The sequence below is a fragment of the Aotus nancymaae genome, unplaced genomic scaffold (genome assembly GCF_030222135.1).
Source record: "Aotus nancymaae isolate 86718 unplaced genomic scaffold, 86718_ANA_hifiasm-v0.15.2.pri h1tg000010l, whole genome shotgun sequence".
NCBI lineage: Eukaryota > Metazoa > Chordata > Mammalia > Primates > Aotidae > Aotus > Aotus nancymaae.
In genome coordinates this window covers 44,050,062-44,066,021 of record NW_026988421.1, presented here as the reverse complement: position 1 = coordinate 44,066,021, position 15,960 = coordinate 44,050,062, and the positions used below count along the sequence as shown (strand labels likewise).

General features: G+C 36.7%; 1 protein-coding gene across 2 annotated transcripts in view; it reads right to left on the bottom strand.

Annotated features, from left to right (window-relative positions):
- The window catches only part of PRKG1 (protein kinase cGMP-dependent 1), a 1,342,437-nt gene that overhangs the window by 843,418 nt on the left and 483,059 nt on the right, over positions 1 to 15,960 (bottom strand). For both annotated transcript variants that reach the window (XM_021671726.2, XM_012467589.2), the window contains exon 3: positions 6,378 to 6,491. In XM_021671726.2, the coding sequence (XP_021527401.2) occupies positions 6,378 to 6,491 (114 nt within the window). The remainder of the gene's footprint in view (positions 1 to 6,377; positions 6,492 to 15,960) is intronic.

The following is a 15,960-nucleotide window of genomic DNA, read 5'->3' as shown; positions in this document are numbered from 1 at the left end:
AGAAAAATAATTACAGAAAATACGATATTGACCTATGTTACCAGTTTGTTTCTTATTCTTCAAATCAGTTGAATAAATACTAAAAATGCCTCTTAGCAAATTGTTAAATGAATGAATGAAGATTCATTATATCAAAAACTCACTCAAGCTTTACAAGTGTGGGAGCTTCTTTTGGTGCAGGTCTTTGTGGCAAAACTGCTGCTTCTGCAGGATAAAATAACAAAAACTGCTAAAAACAATCAGTGTTTCTTGCCTATTGTTTAGATTTTCTAGTAAATTATTTGGGATCTTTAAAACATAACACCCCATCAGCTAAAGTCTGACTATTCTTTAGAAATAGAGAATATTGCAAGTATTTGATGATTTAGTAATTAAAGGAGGGAGAATAATTTATCTTGCTTTAAGAAGGAATTAAGTTTATTGTCTTTCTTTGACTATGGGAGGTAATTTTTGTCTCAGAAGAACTGCTAATATGTGACTCTACCAAGCCTGGTCAATATAGAAATTGAACATGACTTTTTTGGGAAGTAGTTATATATAAATTATAAATATACTTTGATTGTAACAGTTTCCATCAAGCTTAGGGGAAAAAATCTTCTCAACTGTAGAAGAAAATATAGTTTAATAATGCTTGCCTCATCTCTGAAATTCATTTTAATCTATTTAAACAATAAAAAAATGAGATTAATGAATAGCTTTTGTGTATCTATTTGTTCATGTTAGTCTGTTACGTAGCATCATTGGTACCTAGTGAATTGATTCCTTTATTAAAGAACTTTATTTCTCAGGGATTACATAATTGGATAATTGGATTTATGTTACTAATTTCACAGTATTCTTTAATAGACAAATACAGTGAAAATTTTACTAAGAAGAATATTGTCTAATTAACTCACTAAACAAGTGTATCAACTTCCCCCACATGCTGCCAAAATGTACTATGTTTGCTTCATTCTCCATGATAATAAAATTCCTGGGAAGTCACTGAACTATCCCTCCACAACCAGGGTCATGTTTCTAGTCATCATTGGCCCAAATTTAATTGTGTCTTCTCTCCTTCTCTCAGGATTCTTGTAAAAAGCATGTATTGAACTGGGAGAAAGCAAACATGCATCTCTTTAACTTACCTCTCAAAGACAGAACAGAGACTGTCTCATTAGCTCAGTCATCTCTTCGGCTCTTTTGCTGTGGCACGGCCAGCATGACAGTACCTGGATACCTGTGCTCATGAAAACCTGGCAATAACAGTATACTAGCAATTGTTTGTGTTGATGGAGAGTGTTGCTTTATTTTCACATGTGAATCTAATCTATCATGAATCTAATACTTCATGGTGCTCTACGATGATACTTTCTAAAAAAGTATCTGATTGCTTATTTCTTGGTTTAGGCATCTTAGGAAATTTCCCAGGTTTTCAGTATTATAAGAGCTTCATCAATGACTCCTTTTCATTAACAGTAAAAATTTGCATTCGTGTCTTTTGCTCCTTTACCAATAAAAAGCATAGTATGGATGTATAAGATATACAGCATAGGTGTTAGGTATAGGCATTATTTTTATAGCATGTAAAAGTATTTAGAGTAAAAAATTCAGTCAAATCTCCTATTATTTATTTCTCATTCATCATTTAGGTTTTTGACAGTCAGCAGATTTTTCTGATACAGTTTGAATAATGTAATGCTTAAAACAGCTGCAGGGAAATGTAAAGCCATTTCACTCCATAAACAGAAAACTCCAGACCTTTAAATTTTGTTCTTAAAATGTCTGACAATTAGTAAAATATCTTAGTCAACTTCCTTTTAACTAATAGGAAAGTTTAAGTATGGAAACTTAAAAATATTCAAATCAAGGACAAACGTAGTTTTTTACCTGATACTGTGAAAGTCATCAATTTGTCAGATTTCTTGGAGCCTTTTTAGGCTCTATTGTGTTAGTAATGAAGTATTTTAATAAAAAAAAATTTAAATACTTGTTATTAACAATTTAATAAGAAATAATTAGATATTTTACCCAACTAATGTCATAACGTATCTACCACAACCACTGTAGACGTTCTTTGTAGATAACTTTCTGTGGCGATTCTATTGACCTGGCATCAAGATGTTTTCCTAAAAAGTGCTTTTTATTGGGTTTCACTGGAGTATAGTTGAATGAGACCATTTGAATAATACATTACCAAAGGTCTGGAGGTACCATGAGCTGAAACTCAAAGTGAGAGAAGCAGGGCTTCAATTTAATATGTACAGGCAAAAATACCCCCAGTTCAGTATGTGTCACTGAATTCCTCTCATTGTAAACAAAATGCCTTTTCCTTTTAGGTTACCAGTAACTTCCATTTCTCCATTTTTGTTATTTTGAAGAACCTTGGGCATAGAAGCAAGGCCCAGGGTAAGTGCAAATTGATACTGCTATAGCTGTGAGAGTAGTAAAAGTGAAATCACAACCGGGAGTGACACTTTAGAAAAACATGATAATGATCTGTTTCCAGGTGTGGGGACTGAGTAAGCAAGGGGTATTCAAACAACATGTCAGAAATTCCTGCCACTGTGGGGCTGAAAATGGATGGTAAAACTCCTTTCACTATACAATGTCAAAATATTTAGATAAAATATTAAAAAACAATCAAACAATACTGGAAGCATTAATTGGTGCTGTGGAAACCAACTAGAACAAGTGATTCTTTTCCCTTACCCATGCCATTGGGAATGTTTGTGATTAGAAAGATACAAAGTGGCCATTTTCAGATCAGAGTTAATCAAGAAAACTTGAGGCTATTTAAGCCATAAACACACTCAAGACTGTTGTTAGATTTTTGTTTCCAATATAATGCTAATTGTAAATATTTTTATTTCTTTATTGCCTAGGGAAAAATCAATAGTTATTTTATAAGACAGGAGCAGACTATGAATATAGATCTGAATCATACCAGGATTTTTTCTTTCTATATCACTGTGGTTTTGATTTTTAAAAAATATTCTTCCTGGTGCTATCAGATCTTCCTCCTAGTGCTATCATGATAACCACTGAAAATAAATATTATTTATTTTCAGAAGAATGCCAATTGATTTTTCCCAGATGAAAACCAAAAAGCTTGCTTCAAACTACCATGGTGCTTCTTTCTGTTGGATCACTATGAACAAGCTTATAATCATATTTTATAGCATATGTCAAACTAGAGCTTTAATAAGAAAACTACTTCTTGATAACCTTAGGGAAAAAACCCACAGGTGTTATGATCATATTCATTAGTTGGTGACATCATTGAAATTTATTTATTCACAGCCTGATAAAATTGCAAAAAGTTCTGTCTTGAAAAAGAAACAAGTAATGTACATTGAAAAATTTTTGAATGCTGCCTAGAATTTAATTACTGTGAAAATAAAAATGCATTAAGATGTCAGATAACTTTCAGGCTGATCAAGGAAAATAGAAAAGAGAAAGGATCATCAACATTTTCTTTCTTTCTTTTTTTTTTTGAGATAGAGTCTTGATCTGTTGCCCAGGCTGGAGTGCAATGGCACGATCTTGGCTCACTGCAACCTCCACCTCCCAGGTTCAAGTGATTCTCCTGCCTCAGTCTCCCGAGTAGTTGGGATTACAGGCATCAGTCACCATGCCCAGCTAATTTTTGTATTTTTAGTTGAAACGGGGTTTCACCATATTAGCCAGGCTGGTCTCAAACTCCTGACCTTGTGATCCAACCTCCTTGGCCTCCCAAAGTGCTGGGATTACGGGTGTGAGCCACAGAGCTGCCATCATCAACATTTTCAATCATGAAGGAAGGTGGGTGATGTTAAGGAGGTTAAAAGCCAAGATATGTAATAAAGAAAGAGGCATGAATAGATCAGCTATTGTGTAGGAAAATCATTCCCCTCAGAATTAGACTATTACACCCAAGTGGATGAATCCACTTTGAATGATACTCCAGATGGTCAATACTCTTGTCATGTGATACTCCAAATGACACGATGACAGGAAAAGACAGACAAGTTGATGTAATCTTGAATACTAAGAAATAAGTGAAGCTTAAAAGCCGAATAAATTTGAAGACATGTTTTTATCACACGTAAAGAATAAGACAGCATTGGGAGTTATATTCTGTAGTCATTCTGTAAAAGTAGCATCCACACTGGGATCTAATTAGAATCATAACATATCCATCCTGAAGGTTTAATTTAAACATATAGAAAACAAAATGGTGCTAAGGCCTGCAGTCACAAGTACAATCTCCCTAGACAGCAGAGGTGACAGGACAAAAAGTCCTGAAACAATCATTATTCATACTTCATAGTGCTTATGCAACATTTGGAAGCAAGAGTTGCTCACAGATGTTGTTTCTGATTCGTGCACAAAACCTCTGTACCTATAAATGCAGAATATATTTGCGCGTAACCAGTTCTAGGCTCTTTTGTCAACATAACTGTTAAATCTTAAGTAGGCACTGTGAAGAAACAAACACACATGCACAGATGAGTTCTGGAGCTTTCTCTGAGTCTGTGTTAAAGAAGAACATGTCCCATTACTCATTTCCTTTGACAATGGATGTTCTGACCCCCAAAGAGTTAGGCTTACAATTTGCATTCAACATCTAGTTTCTTCTTGTTGAATTAGATTCATAGTGTCTATTTCTATTTGCCAAATATGAGTACGATAGATGTTAGTACAGATGAACACCATTATATGGAAACCTAATAAGAAAACTGATGTTTATGAAACAAATCATTTTAGTAAATATCTTTGCTGTAAAATTCATTTAAATAGACTATCTAAAATATTTCTTTAATAAAAAATTCCATGTTTCATAAGATTACTACCATGTTATTACCAACTGTTGGCTTTTGGAAATTTTGTAGTTTCAATTAAGTTAAAGTATCAAGCAGTGTACAAGTCTGAAATATTTTAAAGTTTTAAAAATTTTTAAACAAAAATTCTACTTATAATTCTCACATATCAAAATATACTATTCTGGTTTTTTTTTTAATCTTAAAAGGAATGTATTTCTCATGAAAATGAAGTATAATTATAAAATCTGTTTCACTTAATGGAGCCGTGACTATTGTACTTAAGGTTCTTTTAAGTAAGTTAAAGTTGTGGCAGATTCTGTTATGGTTCACTGAGTCTCATTCTTTGAGTCATGTAATTGAATGATCACATGAAGTAAAAACATGGCAGCATCTATCAATCAAAAGAGTCCTATGCTTTCAGAGATCAAGAATCAAATGCCAAGGAAGACTCATCCTAAAAGGGGCCCATTTGCAGTTGATGTTACAGTGAATCTAACAAATAAAAAGGTGATTCACTAATAAGACATGTAAGACAATTTCTGGGATTCCAGCTGGCCATGCATTCTTATGTGTTTTAAAATCCAATTTCATTGTTGTATTGTCATTTATATGCTGTACTTCTGAAGGAGAAAAACTAATACAAAAAGTAGTCCGTGAGATCCAGATAAAACTAATTGAAATTCACAATGTACTTGTCATTTTGCCAATAGCATTTTTTTAAATGACAAAACCTAATCAAAGTAATTTGTGATTGAAATCAACCACAGGAAAACGTGTCAGAAAGACTTTTCAAACATAAAATACATACGTTTGCCTAAAGATGCAATGAACCTTACATTGTTGACTTTTGAATTCAGCTCTGTTTGTTATACAGTCATTATATCCTTACTCAGGAAGCAGATTTTTTAAAAATCTTTTTTCCTCTAACTATTGCAGCTGCTTCTACCAAGCAACAAAAGTAGCTAGAGAAATCATATATACACATACATGTAAAATTAGGGAAACAAGCTGCTTTATTGCCCTGATTTAAAATAAGCTCAATCAGTAGAAAAGAAAAATGCTATAATATACAGCTTGATGAGCAGCTGAAGGCAAAAATATACTCAGATGCAGTTTTAGAATTCAGGAGATATCTTACTCAATGATGTTTGAATGAGATGGAGGACATTTTTCCTCTTAATTTTTCTAAACCACTGAGTAAACAAGCAGAATTTATGTGAGGAATATAACCCAAAATAGACAGACATGTAAAAATTTCTTAAATATAATCCCGAGGCTATAAAGAAAGAAAAGGACTTGCTCTTATTTGATTCTAATTTACAAAATTATATCATTTTTAAAATCCTAGTTATGAGAATTTATTGATTAAAGGATAATCTTCAGAATTCAGCAAGAAAATGTAATTTATACAAAACTGATTATTAACAATCACCTTTCATAGAAAAAAAATACAGCAGCTATATTTCAGGGCAAAAAATAAAATACAAATTAATAAAATTATAAAGATTAAATCAATGGGCATTTAAAACAATATCTCAAAGGCCTAGGGAAAAAGACATTGAAATTATTTTAAAAATATGAAAATAGCCTTACTCTTGACGGTCGCTGTCCGGGTACAGTTGTAAAGAATAGCCAACTCCCCAAACACTTTTCCTGGGCCCATGGTACACAACTTCACACCTTCTTTTGTAACTTCAACCTTACCATCTAAAAAGGAGAAGGGAAAAATATGTTATAAAAATTCTTTCTCATGCTTCATTTGTTGCATTTTTAATGTGAAGAGGAGTGTTAGGTTCATTTGTAAAAATGCAGTTACCAATTAAAACACTGTTGTCGCCAAGAGGCAATGCAAGAAATGAAACAAAATATGTAAGTTAAGAAAAGTACATTATTTTCTTAAATTTACCACTGAAAAGATTTGAGATGAGATCCAAAGAAACAAGAAAAGACAGAGACAAACAGGCAAACATAATATTATTCCAAATGTGTTACTAGTAAACCACAGTAATTCCAGTGTTAACGTAATTTTGAATCTGAAAGAAAACTTGAGTTAGTGGTACATTTTCTACAGCATGCTTCATACTTCAAAATTCTAGTCATACTTGAAAATTCTCCCTTGAAGAGGGGAATTACTTTGCCCTTTCGACATTATTTAATTCTGCTTGTGGTATCTTTTTATTTAAAACATCTTGTGTGACCTGGGCAAGACTGTTTTATCTACTTCCCAGCTCTGCAACTTTCACTATAGGAAAAAACAAACTACAAGGGTTGGGGGAAGATAAAGAGGTGCTACAACATTTATGTTTGACAAAGGACTTGGAAAATGAAATGCTAAAGGAAGAAAAAGGCTAAGGGAACACTGTATACTGGGTATACATTGTTATCTGCAAGTACAAAAAGTGCTATTCATGACAGAAATGAAAAAATACATATATTTTTGCAAGTCATACCTATGTAGACTAAGAATTTCATCACCTAACACAATCAGGGTAGATATAAAAAGACAACACAGTAACACAGACAAAGTCTCACTCTTGTCGCCCAGGCAGGAGTACAGTGGCACAGTCTCGACTCACTGCAACCTCTGCCCCTTGGTGTTCAAGCGATTCTTGTCCCTCAGCCTCCAGAATAGCTGGGATTAGAGGTGCCCACCACTAGGCCTGGCTAATTTTTATATTTTCAGTAGAGACGGGGTTTTACTATTTTGGCCAGGCTGGTCTCAAACTCCTGACCTCAGGAGATCCGCCCACCTCGCCCTCCCAAAGTGCTGGGATTACAGGCGTGAGCCACCGTGCCCAGCCCACAGCCCATTCTTGACTTACTTCTCCCCTTCTAATTTTCTCCTTTACCTACCCACAGTCTACAGAAGAAAAGCCTAATGCCTGGCAAGAGAGCTAGCTTGTTTGAAAGGAACTAATGCTCCTCCAGTGTTTGCCAAACTTCAGGCCTTTATACTTTGATTCCATAATTTTTCCTTTATTTGTTGTGCTACCTGTAATATTTAACATTTCGTAGTATTGACATTAAATTAACTCCTTTCCTTTTAAAATTAACCTGGTTTTATCTAGGCAATAATCTTTATAACGACTCAGGTTTGGTGTGCTGATTATTTTCAAATTTCTATGGAGATAAAATCATACATATATATTTTTAATTTTAAGTTTAATCCATATACTAGCAGTACATGATCCACCCTTCAGAGGACATTATCCTACACTAAAAACCATTTCACATGAATGGTATTAATGAAGAGAGAATTCTGCAGTAATTAGAATAAAAGTCCATTACAAAATCTCATTATTTTTGAATGGTGTAGGCATACCCCCTTTGTATGTAAAGAAACTACTTAGTAAAGAGCAAATTCAACAATTCAAAAGGTTTAAAAGGACTTTCTTACACAGGTACGGCCAAATATTCTACCTTTCTCATTCTTCTCTTCTTGACTGTAGGAAAGAAAACTCTTCCTCATCAAAATCAGTCCAGTAAATTCATCTTTTCATAAGCTTCAGATAGTTCCCATGGCATTTTCCTTCCTTTTTTTAGTGGCAAGCCTGTGACCCTAGAAATTTCATCTGCCACTCAAAAATGAGAGACAGGACAGAATATAACACAGAGGTTAAAAAATTTATACATCATCTAAAGATAGAGCAAAAGTTGGGTTCTGGTTCTCTTTTCTGTTCCTTACTGGCCTTGTAACCTCGGGCAAATTGCTTAACTTCTCTTTGCCTCTGTAAAATGGATACAATAAAAGCACCTAATTCATTGGATGATTGTCAAAATTAAGTGAGATAAAACAGGAAAAATTCTTAAAACAGTGCTCTCACATAGCAAATGCTGAATAAATGCTTGCTCTTATTGCTGGCATTATTCTCTTATCAATTATGTGAAGGTATAATGACACTGAAGCACAGTATTCCACCATCTACTACAGAAAATAACCAAGGACCATGTAGGATAATAGGATTTTTTTTTTCCCAGTGGAGAAAGAATTTGTTTTCAGATTCTCTCTCTATGGGGGGCAGAGGAGAGAACCTTTTAGATCAAATCAATATCACATCCAAAGAAGAAAATAGAAACTCAAAAAACCTCACTGATCTTCCTGGATTAATGCAGTGGCTTTGTACTTTTCTCCATTTGCCTATGCCTGGCCAACATTTGATGTGATGTTTCTTGAGCCATTACACCTTAGTGGTAGAGACTCCAAAGAATAACATTTAACAAGTTTCCAATGCCTTTTAAAATTTTTTTGACCTACAGATCTAGTGTCAATTATATTAATAGATCTAAAAGCAAAATGAACAATGCCTAAAGAACTTTCATAAATAAGTGATTTTGTACAAGTCTGTTTTTCTGACTCTGTGGGTTTGGGAATTAAACATTTTCAGTGGAAAGAAACCCGTGAGTCATGGGAGTAAAACCACTACTAAGAATTCTACTAGACAGTTTTGGAGTTTTTAAATTTTTATTTATTTATTTTTATTTTTATGTATTTTTTATTGTATTTGGGCTCTGGGGTACATGTGTACATCCTGTGTCCTGCAGGATTGTTGCATAGGTACATACATGCCATGGTGGTTTGCTGTCTCCATCCCCCACCCCCCACCACCCTGCCTGGCCAACATCAGGCATCTCTCCCGGTGTTATGCCTCCCACTCCTCCTCACCCACCCGCTTCCCTCCACCCCTCACCCCCCAACTAGCCCTGTGAGTGTTGTTCCCTTCCCTGTGCCCAAGTGTTCTCATTGTTCATCACCTGCCTATAAATGAAAACACGTGGTGTTTGGTTTTCTGTTCTTGTGTCAGTTTGCTGAGAATGATGGTTTCTAGATTCATCCATGTCTCTACAAAGGACACGAACTCATTGTTTTTTATGGCTGCATAGTACTCCATGGTGTATATGTGCCACATTTTTTTTGTCCAGTCTATCATCAATGGGCATTTGGGTTGGTTCCAGGTCTTTGCTATTATAAACTGTGCTGCAATGAACATATGTGTGCATGTGTCTTTATGATAGAATGATTTATAATCCTTTGGGTATATACCTAGTAATGGGATTGCTGGGTCAAATGGAATTTCTATTTCTAGATCCTTGAGGAATTGCCACACTGTCTTCCACAATGGTTGAACTAATTTACACTCCCACCAACAGTGTAAAAGTGTTCCTATTTCTCCACATCCTCTCCAGCATCTGTTGTCTCCAGATTTTTTAATGATCGCCATTCTAACTGGCTTGAGATGGTATCTCAGTGTGGTTTTGATTTGCATTTCTCTAATGACCAGTGATGATGAGCATTTTTTCATATGTTTGTTGTCTGCATATTTGTCTTCTTTTGAAAAGTGTCTGTTCATATCCTTCACCCACTTTTTAATGGGTTTGTTTTTTTCCTGTAAATCTGCTTTAGTTCTTTGTAGATTCTGGATATTAGCCCTTTGTCTGATGGGTAGATTGTGAAAATTTTTTCCTAGTTTTTTGGTTGCTGGTTTACTCTAATGATTGTTTCTTTTGCTGTTAAGAAACTCTTAAGTTTAATTAGGTCCCATTTATCTATTTTCGCTTTTGTTGCCAGTGCTTTTGGTGTTTTAGTCATGAAGTCCTTGCCTATGCCTATGTCCTGAATGGTTTTGCCTAGGTTTTCTTCTAGAGTTTTTATGGTGTTAGGTGTTATGTTTAAATCTTCAATCCATCTGGAGTTAATTTTTGTATAAGGTGTAAGGAAGGGGTCTAGTTTCAGCTTCCTGCATATGGCTAGCCAGTTTTCCCAACACCATTTATTAAACAGGGAATTCTTTCCGCATTGCTTGTTTTTGTCCAGTTTGTCAAAAATCAGATGGTTGTAGATGTGCGGCATTGCTTCTGAGGCCTCTGTTCTGTCCCATTGGTCTATATCTCTGTTTTGATACCAGTACCATGCTGTTTTGATTACTGTAGCCTTGCAGTATAGTTTGAAGTCAAGTAGCATGATGCCTCCAGCTTTGTTCTTTTTCCTTAGGATTGTCTTGACTATGTAGGCTCTCTTTTGGTTCCATATGAAGTTTAAAGTGTTTTTTTCCAGTTCTGTGAAGAAGGTCAATGGTAGCTTGATGAGGATAGCATTGAATGTATAAATTACTTTCAGCAATATGGCCATTTTCACAATATTGATTCTTCCTAACCATGAGCATGGAATGTTTTTCCATCTGTTTGTGTCCTTTCTTATTTCCTTGACCAGTGGTTTGTAGTTCTCTTTGAAGAGATCTTTCACCTCCTTTGTTAGTTGTATTCCTAGATATTTTATTCTCTTTGTAGCAATTGTGAATGGGAGTTCGCTCATGATTTGGCTGTCTGTCTGTTATTGATGTATAGGAATGCTTGTGATTTCTGCACATTGATATTGTATCCTGAGACTTTGCCGAAGTTGCTTATCAGCATAAGGAGGTTTTGGGCTGAGACGATGGGGTCTTCTAAATACAGGATCATGTCGTCTGCAAATAGGGACAATTTGATGACTTCTTTTCCTAATTGAATACCCTTTATTTCTTTTTCTTGCCTAATTGCTCTGGCTAGAACTTCCAATACTATATCAAATAGGAGTGGTGAGAGAGGGCATTCTCATCTAGTGCCAGTTTTTAAAGGGAATCCTTCTAATTTTTGCCCATTCAGTATGATACTGGCTGTGGGTTTGTTGTAAATAGCTTTTATTGTTTTGAGATGAGTTCCTTTGATAGCTAGTTTATTGAAATTTTTAGCATAAAGGGCTGTTGAATTTTGTCAAAGGCCTTCTCTGCATCTATTGAGATAATCATGTGGTTTTTGTGTTTGGTTCTGTTTATGTGGTGAATTATGTTTATAGATTTGCGTATGTTGAACCAGCCTTGCATCCCCGGTATGAAGCCTACTTGATCGTGGTGGATAAGCTTTTTGATGTACTGTTCGATTCAGTTTGCCAGTATTTTATTGAAGATTTTTGCATCAATGTTCATCATGGATATTGGCCTGTAGTTTTCCTTTTTAGTTGTATCTCTGCTAGATTTTGTTATCAGGATGTTAGTCTCATAGAAAGAGTTAGGCAGGATTCCCTCTTTTTGTATTGTTTGGAATAGTTTCAACAGGAATGGTACCAGCTCCTCTTTGTATGTCTGGTAGAATTCAGCTGTGAACCCGTCTAGACCTGGACATTTTTTTGGTTAGTAGGCTATTAATTGCTGCCTCAACTTCAGTCCTTGTTATTGGTCTATTCAGGATTTCAACTTCTTCTTGGTTTAGTCTTGGGAGTGTGCAAGTGTGCAGGTATTTATCCATTTCTTCCAGGTTTACTGGTTTATGTGCATAGAGTTGTTTGTAGTAATCTCTGATGGTAGTTTGCATTTCTGTGGAATCTGTGGTGATATCCCCTTTATCATTTTTTAATTGCATCTATTCGATTCTTCTCTCTTTTCTTTTTTATTAGTCTAGCTAACAGTCTGCCTGTTTTGTTGATCTTTTCAAAAAACCAGCTCCTGGATTTATTGATTTTTTGGAGGGTTTTTTTGTGTGTTTCTATCTCATTCAGTTCTGCTCTGATCTTAGTTATTTCTTGTCTTCTGCTTGCTGTTGAGTTTTTTTGATCTTGCTCCTCTAGCTCTTTCAATTTTGATGATAGGGTGTCGATTTTAGATCTTTCCTTGTTTCTCATGTGGGCATTTATTGCTATACATTTCCCTCTAGACACAGCTTTAAATGTGTCCCATAGGATCTGGTATGTTGTGTCTTCATTCTCATTGGTTTCAAAGAGCATTTTTATTTCTGCCTTCATTTCATTGTTTAGCCAGTTGTTCAGTTTCTATGTGATTGTGCGGTTTTGAGTGCATTTCTTAATCCTGAGTTCTAATTTGATTGTGCTGTGGTTTGAGAGACTGTTTGTTATGATTTCCATTCTTTTGCATTTGCCGAGGAGTTATTTACTTCCAATTATGTGGTCAATTTTGGAGTAAGTGCAATGTGGTGCTGAGAAGAATGTGTATTCTGTGGATTTGGGGTGGAGTATCCTGTAAATGTCTATTAGGTCTTCTTGGTCCAACTCTGCATTCAAGTTCTGGATATCCTTGTTGACTTTGTCTCGTTCATCTGTCAGTATTGTCAGTGGAGTGTTAAAGTCTCCCACTATTATTGTGCGGGAGTCTAAGTCTGTTTGTAGATCTTTAAGAATATACTTTGTGTATCTGGGTACTCCTGCATTGGGTGCATAAATATTTAGGATGGTTAGCTCTTTTTGTTGCATTGATACTTTTACCATTATATAATGCCCTTGTCTCTTTTGATCTTTGTTGATTTAAAGTCTGTTTTATCAGAGACTAGGATTGCTATCCCTGCTTTTTTTTGCTCTCCATTTACTTGGTAAATCTTCTTCCATCCCTTTATTTTGAGTCTGTGTGAGTCTTTGCATGTGAGATGGGTCTCCTGAATACAGCACACCAATGGGTCTTGACTTTTTATCCAGTTTGCCAGTCTGTGTCTTCTGATTGGGGCATTTAGGCCATTTACTTTAAACATTAATATTGTTATGTTTGAATTTGATCCTGCCATTTTGTTACTTTCTGGTTGTTTTGCCTGTTAATTGATGTAGCTCCTTCATTGCGTCGTTATTCTTTACCATTTGGTACATTTTTGCAGTGGCTGGTACTGTTTGTTCCTTTTCCTGTTTAGTACTTCCTTTAAGGCAGGTCTTGTAGCGACGAAATCTCTCAGGAATTGCTTGTCCATAAAAGATTTTATTTCTCCTTCACTTATGAAGCTTAGTTTGGTCAGATATGAAATTCTGGGTCGAAAGTTCTTTTCTTTAAAGATGTTGAATATTGGCCCCCACTCCCTTCTAGCTTGCAGGGTTTCTGCTGAGAGATCTGCTGTGTCTGATGGTCTTTCCTTTGTGGGTGATTTGACCTTTCCCTCTGGCTGCCCTTAGGATTTTTTCCTTCATTTCAACCCTGGTGAATCTGACAATTATGTGCCTTAGGGTTGCTCTTCTTGAGGAATATCCTTGTGGTGTTCTCTATATTTCCTGGATTTGAATGTTGGCCTGCCTATTAGGCTGGGAAAGTTCTCTTGGATAATATCTTGAAGAGTGTTTTCCAACTTGGATTCATTCTCCCTGTCACATTCAGCTACGCTGATTATGCGTAGATTAGGTTTTTTTTACATAATCCCATAGTTCTTGGAGGCTTTGTTCATTTCTTTTCACTCTTATTTCTTTGATTTGATCTTCTATCTCTGATGTCCTTTCTTCTGCTTGATAGATTAGGCTGTTGAAATTTGTGTATGCCTCGCGAAGTTCTCATGCTGTGTTTTTCACCTCCATCAAGTGGATTATGTTCTTCCCTAAGCTGATTATTCTAGTTAGCATTTCATCAACCTATTTTCAAGGTTCTTAGTTTCTTTGCATTGGGTTAGAACATGGTCTTTTAACTCAGAGAAGTTTGTTATTACCCACCTTCTGAAGCCTGCTTCTGTCAATTCATCGCTTCATTCTCTGTCTTTTTTTGTTCCCTTGATGGTGAGGAGCTGTGATTCCTGGGAGAAGAGGTGTTCTGTTCTTTGGTGGTTTCATCCTTTTTGTGCTGTTTTTTCCCCATCTTCATGGATTTATCTCCTTTTAATCTTTGAAGTTTGTGATTTCAGGAGGAGTCTCTGAGTGGACTTTTTTTCTATTGAGGTTGGTGCTGTATCTTTTTTGGCCTGTGGAGGGTGCTGCTGGGCTCTCTCAGGTTCAGTCAGGTTGCTGGGTGGGTGGTCCTTCCTTGGGGTTTGTTTGCAGGTGAGATTGGCCCTGCCTTCCCAATGGCGTCTCTCCCTGAGCTCAGTCTTCCTGGTTGGGGTCAAGCTGGTATATTTGCTGCTAAGCTCTCAAGCGAGGGCTTCAGTTTGAGTTCTGTGGAGGTGGAGCCTGCCAGGCGTTATGGTCTGTTTCCCTTCTTTCAACTCTGCCTCCCTCTGAGGGAGGGTCCATCCCACAGGCGTTAGTCCAAACTCCTGCCCAGGTCTCTGCCACAACTTGCTGAGCCCGGCGGTAGCTGCTACTCAGATTTGGATCGACTACCCACGGCTCCCCACCGTCTGGCAGGGCCCCCGTGGACCCTGGGTTGCAGGAGGGATGAGGTAAGCACAGGATCTGAAATGAAGCACCGAGGGGGTTAAGTCCCCAGACCTTCCGAGCCGACTGTACGTTTCAGGTGGGGACGCGCCTCCCTCGTCTTGATTTGCACCCCCTGGGCGGCTCTCGCCCTGTGGCTTCTTCCCTGGGCCCAATTCCAGTGCCCTATCAGTCCCACAGAAAAGAACCTGGCACCTTGTTGGGAACCGTGAAGTCTTCCATCCCTCTGCGTCTCATTTGCTGGGAGCTGCATTCAGGCGCTGGCTTCTCTTGGCCATGTTGGCACCCCCGCCCCCTGCTCCTATTTCTATTTATTTATTTATTTATTTATTTACAGACTTGAGATGGAGTCTTACTCTGACCCCCAGGCTGGAGTGCACTGGTGCAATCTTGGCTCACTGCAACCTCTGCTCCCTGGGTTCAAGCATTCTCCTGCCTCAGACTCCTGAGTAGCTGGGATTACAGGTGCCTGCCATTGCACCCAGCTAATTTATATATTTTTTAGAGACAGAGTTTCACCATCTTGCCCCAGCTGGTCTTGAACTGCTGACCTTGTGATCCACCTGCCTTGGCCTCCCAAAATGCTGGGATTACAAGCATGAGCCACCGCTCCCAGGTGGAATTTCTTTTAAATGTGGAGGAACATCAGGATTATTGTTTTAGCTCAGTGGTTTCTTAAAGGAAATCTATGGACCCATTATATCAGAACTAATTTATAAAGTTCAGATATTCCCCCCATAGGAAACAGTCAATGTCCCTTCACTGCCACGACTGCCATACTCAGTTGTACTGCCACTTCTTTCCTGAAAAAACATGCTCATATCACGCTGATCTGTTTCAACTTACAATTAATTTTCTAATGATTCCTGTTCTCATATAACATTACAGCCAGAATTGTGTAAGTCTCCAAAGTGAGCTTGTGCACAAATTTTAAACTTTCGAGACTTATACAAACTTTTCTTATAAAACTTATTTTCTTGATCTTACCTTATATTTGCCTAATTTCCTCATGTTTAACTTATAAGGTAGGTATAAATTATACATATATGTATATAAATTATTCATATACATGAA